Source organism: Zosterops lateralis (genome assembly GCF_965231275.1).
Source record: "Zosterops lateralis genome assembly, chromosome: 1".
In the NCBI taxonomy this organism is placed as follows: domain Eukaryota; kingdom Metazoa; phylum Chordata; class Aves; order Passeriformes; family Zosteropidae; genus Zosterops; species Zosterops lateralis.
This window is the reverse complement of record NC_139762.1, coordinates 14275889-14282942: the sequence shown is the minus strand read 5'-3', so window position 1 is coordinate 14282942 and position 7054 is coordinate 14275889. Positions and strand designations below refer to the sequence as shown.

Sequence of the window (7054 nt, the reverse complement as noted above, 5' to 3'; positions counted from 1 at the left end):
TTTTCCTCTCTCCCTGTCTTTCACCACTGAGGTATCTCAGCAATGCCAGGAGGCTGGTATGCCCTGGGAGAGTAAGAATAGTCTACAATGGCAGAGATCACTCCTGTTGTTGTTTGTCCACTTGCAGTTGCCTGGACAGAGAGTCCAGACAGAGGTAGGAGCAATTGGATCTGACAAGCTAGAGCTTTTGCAAGACAATGTGTTAAAGCCTGAAGATCAACACTTTCAAAACTAACTGTCCTGTTCAAATCATCAAAATAATCTTTCATCAACACGTGGTTTTGGCTGAGTTCCTGATTTTTGTCCTTGACCCTTAGCAAAAATTCTTTCCTTTTTTATTTTTTTTCTTCCCTTTTTTTACCCCCTTTCTTCCCTGTCTAGGTCTAATCTCCTTTTGAAATGAAAAACCTGTTAGGAGAGCTGGAGCTGGAAGTGTTTTGAGCCTGTTTAAACATGGAACACTGGGACTCACTGGGATTTTTGATAGTCACACTCAACTATAATGTGACTATTGTAGGTAAGTACTTTTAAAAGAGCTCTCTTCTTTCTTTTGCTGCTTCATATCCTGAAGCCACCCAAGTTCCCTATTGATAATCAACTTTAATTTCAGGCTATAGTTCTGTGATCTGTATAGTAAGTTGTTTTCTTGATACTTGATAGAAGAGGTCAATGTATTTCCTTTTTTGTTAAGCATATTACTTCTCTCTCTTTGATAGATTGTTCCTGAACATTGTGTAAAATATTCTGGCAAGGTTTTCAAATTTGGGTCTTCTTGATGACAGGGCTTCTTGTCAGCTGGAAGAAGGGATCATGGTAAAACCACACAGAAGTAATGCTGAACTTATACTACACAAAGTGAATGGTAGAATGTATGCAATAACTTTAATAACAAATTTAAAATGTTAAAGAACAGGACAGAAGACCCACTCTCTTTTACAGGAAGAAGTTTGTGGTTGCTACTGTTGTGGTTAATTATTGCTTTTCATTCTTTATTTTTGTAAACAAATAAGGATCACATGCATTAAAAAAAAAAGGCAAGCCAAAGCAAAATGCCATTGTCTTTTCCTTAGACAACTGTTTGCTGTTTATTTTTTATCCTTATTATTTAAATAAGATTCTGTTCTTCTTTCATGGGTTACTTTGAACAAAGTGTGAGCCAGAGAAGGACTTTCAGGGGCCCTTTAAAGACTCTTTGCCTGCAGCAGTTGCTGTAGTTTTTGCTGTGCACTGCAGGGAGCATCCAGCTGAGACCCAGCAGGGTTGCTGGAGAGGCTTGTTCTTGGATGTTTAATCAGGATTGAGTCTTTAGGGACAGGGATGCATGGAGGGGTTATCTCTCAAATGTATGTCACACTAAACTACTTCCTAAGGAGCCATTGATTTTTCTTAAGCAGTACTCCCTATTGTACATGTTCTAATTAAAAATTGATAGTGAAATAACATGTAATATTTTGAGCCTAATTAACTAATGAGCTTCAAACACTTTGAGGTCCTTGCAGGGAAAAAAATGCTACCTAAGGATGAAACATGGTTTGTTAAAGATGACAGATTCTGTAGAGCTGGTGTTTCCTATTGACCCACACTGTGTCAAAGAGTGAGTAACAGTACAGCCTGCCAGCAAACACAGGAAGCAGCAAAACCACTGCTACAGCTCAGGTGATTAGAGATAAAATGGAAAGGCCTCAATTTATTTATGGTTGGATAATATATTATTTTGCCAGGGGCAGCAGTTTCTCTGATGATCTCTCGTAAACCTGACATATTCTTCATGTTTTTCCACTACAGAATGCAGTTTTACTGTTCTAGCCCATAATCAGTCTACTGGCCACAAATGGTTTTCAGAGGGCACTTGAACTGTATGTTCAGTACAATAATAGGTATCACACAATGTTGTGGAAATATTAGAATATTTTGAATTCACACCAACTACTGGGCAATAGCTTGATGGGAAATGCAGTCCAAGGCAACACCCATAAATAATTGTATAGTTTATAGAAAAATGCTTTGTGATCTGGATTTTTTAAAAGCCTTTATAGTGTGTATTGGTGCTATTTCACAGATCGTACTCAAAACCTTGTGTGCATGTGAGATGTGCATTCACTATTAATGACTTGAGCTTTGCAGTACATTTCTCAGCCATTAACTCTGCATAATATACTTCTCTTTAGTCACTGAGTCTTGCTGTTTCTCTGCCTGTGTTTACAATTCATGTCTTAACAAATCTTTAAAACAGAATTAATCTTATAATTCTTTTATGTTGTTTTTTTCTCTCCCTCTTTTTGTTTTTAAGCAGTTATTTTCCTCTTTTCTTGTAGAGGATTACAAATTAAATTAAATTCCTCTTTCAAGACTATATCGGGAATTGGTGATGGGATTCAAAAGGAAATGTGAGAGATTCGAATGCTAAACTTAACTTCAGATGTTGAGTATGTTTGTACAGAATGCATTTTTAACTATTGCCAACAGAATGGTATAACTTTAAGCCTTCCCATTCAGGAAAAGATTTTAGACTTTCACAGAATCATAGAACGGTTTGATAGAAGGGAACTTTAAGTCTGAGTGGAGAAAAGCTGCTCACCGAGGTGAGTGATGGTCGGAAATCATGGCCAAGGTGGGGCAACCAAGGAGGCAACAGAGAGAAATGCCTGGGGTGCACATTTGCACACAAATGTACATTTGTAGAACATTTTGCATATGTTTGCTAAAAAGAACAGCAATAACTAATTAATAGCTTGCTAGTAAATACCATTCTAGACAAATGGTATTAATATATAATTAATAGCTTACTAGACAATACTATTCTTTACTTTTGTTGGCCAAAATAAACTTTACATACAATGTCATGGCCAAGACCAGGAACAAATACTATGTCATGGAGCAATCTTTTCTGTCCAGATGAGTCTCATACTGTGTTACCTGATCTGTATTATTGAAATAGGACAAAATTCAGGTGCAGGAATCCAACAACAAGGAAAAACTGTAAGTAAATGGGATTGTTTAATCAGTTTTGATCTCTTTTTATCAGAGTGCTTTCATCAGGTTTCAGTTGGCATGGCTTATTGTCTGTTTAACTCCTACATTGTTGAGTCTAGATGAAGATTATGGAATATGTCAGCTATACATTTGCACTGGATTTTCAATTTAAAAAAAAAAAGCTAATAAGATGGGAGACTATTTCTTCAAATGCCTTGTGTATAGAAAGAACATCACTGCATGACCTGTCTTCCTTCTCGGGCTCTGACTCTTTTTCTTACCTTTCCTTCTCTTGTAGGCAAGATCTGGCTGATGTTAACCCTTCTGCTGCGGATGGCAGTGGTGGTGTTGGCAGGCTACCCCCTCTACCAAGATGAGCAGGAGCGCTTTGTCTGCAACACCCTGCAGCCAGGGTGCTCCAACGTTTGCTATGACTTGTTCTCTCCTGTATCTCACTTTAGGTTCTGGCTCATTCAGACCGTGTCTCTCCTGCTGCCTTATGCTGCGTTCAGCATTTATGTTTCACACAAGGTTGCTCTGTACATCATAGGAATGCACTGTCTGGAGCAGGAGTGCAAGAGGAACAAGGGTTTATCAAGCCCCAAAGATGCGAAGGAGCTCTTTAGAAGTACACTTGTCAATAGAGTAGATTGTGGTACAGACAACCTAAGTGTCCTGAATTTTTCAGGGGCATATACCGTTCATCTTTTTATTAGGACTCTACTTGAGGCTGCCTTTGGAGCTGTGCAATACTTTCTTTTTGGATTTTCTGTTCCTGACCGCTTTTCGTGCTACCACTCCCCTTGCACAAGCACTGTTGACTGTTACATCTCTCGGCCCACTGAGAAATCCATTATGATGATTTTCATCTGGGGGGTCAGCAGTCTGTCCTTCCTGCTCAGCCTTGCTGATCTTGTCTGTGCTCTCCGGAGAGTGACAGCAAGAAACCAAAAGAACAAGCAGCTGGCAAACCTCTGTACAGAGAAGGAATGCATGTTACCTCTTCCCCCAGTCCAGCACAGCAGCTCTTCTCCACCTCAAAATGGGGATGGCCCAGTAGCAAATAGCTGTCAGACAAGTGATGGCTCCTGCTCACTTCTCTCTGAAGAAGAAGAAGAGGCTGTTCTTCATCCTGAAGGTGTTCCTCAGCAAAGTGCCAGCACTAATCTCAGCAGCAGCAGCAATAAGTGCAGTGTGGCAGGAGACCTTGCTGTTAAGCAACAGAGCATTCAAGGACCCTTGTGTGCCAGTGACCAGCAAGGAACTCCCTGCAACCAAGTGAGACCCAGACTTCAGCAAGATTTCATTAAAGATTCTGCCCTGGCTTTGAGACCTCAGATCGAGTCTCCCCTTGGAGTTCCTTCCTCTATTGTTCAGAGCAAGCTTTTAGGGTTCTACCCTTCAACTGAGCTAAAAAGCCCTGATGCACAGTCAAATTATAGCAGCACTAGCTGCCTGAGATCAAAAAAGTCAGAATGGGTATAGAAGCCAGAGTGAACACTATTCTAAGACCTTGACAGGGCAAATTGCATCGCTGAAGACGCTTCAGAGAGTTTTAGCTGAATCCCTTGGCTGTTGTTATGCTTCAGAGACACTCTGCTATGTACCTCCATTACAAAAGAAGCAAAAACTTTGGATAAGAGTTTGAGGGACATGTGCTTTATGAAATGTGGCATCTTTATGTTTTTCTGCATGTAGGTCGTTTAAAAAGGCTGTGGACTGTTGCTGATGTGACTGACCTGGTTTTTCAGCAGTATGTGTTTAACACTTGTTTACTCTAACCTAGTTTTATTGCAAAAGATTGAGCTTAGCAAAGATATGTTTTCTACTGTCAGAAGGCTAATTTATCTCCTCATACTAAATTCTCAAAGCCCACTCTAACACAGGATATTCAAGAAGAAGACCAGACAGCGAATAGAATAAAACCACTTGTTTTGTAGCAAAGTGTTCATGTGTTAAACCTCTGGATTTTATTGTTTGAAGGTGATACCTCTCCCAGCCAGCACAGCAGTGCAGTACTTTTCTCTGACACTGATGCCAGCTGCAGCCTGACCACGCCTGAGATACTCAACTCTAACACCTTCCAGTACCTAGAGGGGCTTAAAGGAAAGCCTGAGAGGGACTTTTTACAAGCGCATGTAGTGATAGAACGAGGAGGAATTGCTTCAAACTGAAGTAGGATAGGTTTAGATTAGATGCAAGAGTAACAATTTTTACTTGATGGTGGTGAGGCAGTGGAAGAGTTTGCCCAGAGAAGCTGTGGATGTCCTTGATATCCCATCTCTGGAAGTGTTCAAGGTCAGATTGGATGGAACTTTGAGCAATTTGGTTTTGTGGAAAGTGTCTCTGCCTATGTCAGGGGCCTTGGAAATAAATGATCTTTAATGTCCCTTCCAACCCAAGCCATTCTATGAACTACAATAACCTGCAAAGCAGAGTGGCTGCATCCACATTAGCTGTTGGGCATGGTCCTGTGCTTGAGAATTTCTCAGGAGACAATAAGGAGGTGTGAGCCAGAAGGGTGTTGGGGAGTGCTCCAGCAGCTTGACAGGGACTGAGCAACAATGCCCTTGCTCTGGCTCCACTACAGGGTGTCACTTCTCAGTGTTAAATAGTCAGACCGGGCTGTCAATTTCAGCAGGTGGGAATGAGTCACCTGACCTCTTTTAGGGGTCTCTAAAGGTGACTCACTTTCTGGATGTGCCTATTTCTCCCACAATGTGATTATCTCAGACCTGGGTTTAGGGAAAATGGTTTCTACCCTGAAAGAAGGATATAATGGCAATGTCTATATCAAAGTGCTCACCCTCTTTGTCTGACAGACTTATAATGCTAATAATTGGAAAACATGTCTAAATTGAGTGAATCACAGAAGATTTTAATGCAGTTATACCTTGTTCTTTCCTTCAGTGTTAATTCTGTTGCATTTGCATAAGCGTGATCCAGCACTACAGCACAGCAGTGTGTGAGATGAATTTTCCTTTAGCTACGAGTCAGTGGGGGTTGAAGGTTGCACATACCTGCAGATCATCAGTGGGAGTGGATGTGGAGGAGCACGTACCCAGAGAAATGTGCTGGTGGTAGTGTCTTACAAAACAAATTATTCAGAGGGTATCAGGAACTGGTATTTGTATATCCTGCTTGGCACTGGAGTAAATACGATGCTGTTTTGACCAGGCTCAGATCTAGTCTTGCTCTTGGGCTGCCATGTAACAAGTTTCTGTAATAACTTCAGGGGTTGGTCCCATGTGCAGGACAGGAAGAGACAACAGCTTTCACATTCTTCCTTTTCTCTCCTGTGGTTGCAGCCTTGAAGACAGTTAGGCTCATCACACCTGTGTATTATTTCTCACATGTATAAGGTAAAGACTAACAATTATCTCTTTTGCATTACACCAAAATTAGGTGTCTTAATAGATAGACAGAACTGCTCTTGGGGTCAAGAGCAAAGTACTTTGGAATCCTGAGGTAGGCTACAAGCATTTTTAATTACTACCTTCTAAGTAAGGTTTTCCTCTCTATTAGCTCTGTTTGTTTCTTTTATTGTGCATGTTGTTGTGTGATTTGTCATTTCCAGGGTAGAAGCAGCATTAATTATTAAACTTATCATAGGCAGAAAAGCATTAAATATTTAAACTTTTCGTCCTCCGAAGCCTCTTTAATGGGATGTGTGCTGATTACACATGCCATGACAAAACATTGCAACAATGAAACCTTTTATGATTCATTGCATCTTCTCGGATGTGAGAAGGAATGCAAGGAACAAATGTGGATGCAGTCCATTGCGTACATCTCACAGCATGAGATATAAATAGGGTAGGAAAAAATAATAAATGCATTTTGGCTGGACATAGTTTGGGGTTTTTGTCTCTGGTTAGAGATTTTTTCATGACTGAAGAGTCTCATTTCAAATTGGAAAGAACCTGTTTGTGTTTGAAATGGAAAGTGAAATTAGTGGATGTCTTCCTTAGTCTGCAGAGACTGGCCTTTGGGTTGTGTTGCTCTCCTGCAAACCTGTCTGATTTTGGGACTTGTGGATCCATTGACATGTAATTCACTCAGTGTAATAAGCACTTAATGT

At 40.5% G+C, this 7054-nt stretch overlaps 1 protein-coding gene across 1 annotated transcript; it reads left to right on the top strand.

Annotated features, from left to right (window-relative positions):
• Window positions 1–213: 213 nt before the first annotated feature.
• GJD4 (gap junction protein delta 4) lies at window positions 214–6517 on the top strand. The gene is made up of 2 exons (XM_083879039.1): window positions 214–517; window positions 3272–6517. The coding sequence occupies exons 1-2, from the start codon at window positions 454–456 to the stop codon at window positions 4456–4458; spliced, it is 1251 nt and encodes a 416-aa protein (XP_083735165.1). The 5' UTR covers window positions 214–453; the 3' UTR covers window positions 4459–6517.
• Window positions 6518–7054: the final 537 nt, after the last annotated feature.

Bases quoted from the DNA above. Each gene is read 5' to 3' on its own strand.
- GJD4 (XM_083879039.1), top strand. From the start codon at position 454: ATGGAACACTGGGACTCACTGGGATTTTTGATAGTCACACTCAACTAT. The intron at 518-3,271 runs GTAAGTACTTTT...CTTCTCTTGTAG, and splicing joins CTATAATGTGACTATTGTAG to GCAAGATCTGGCTGATGTTA.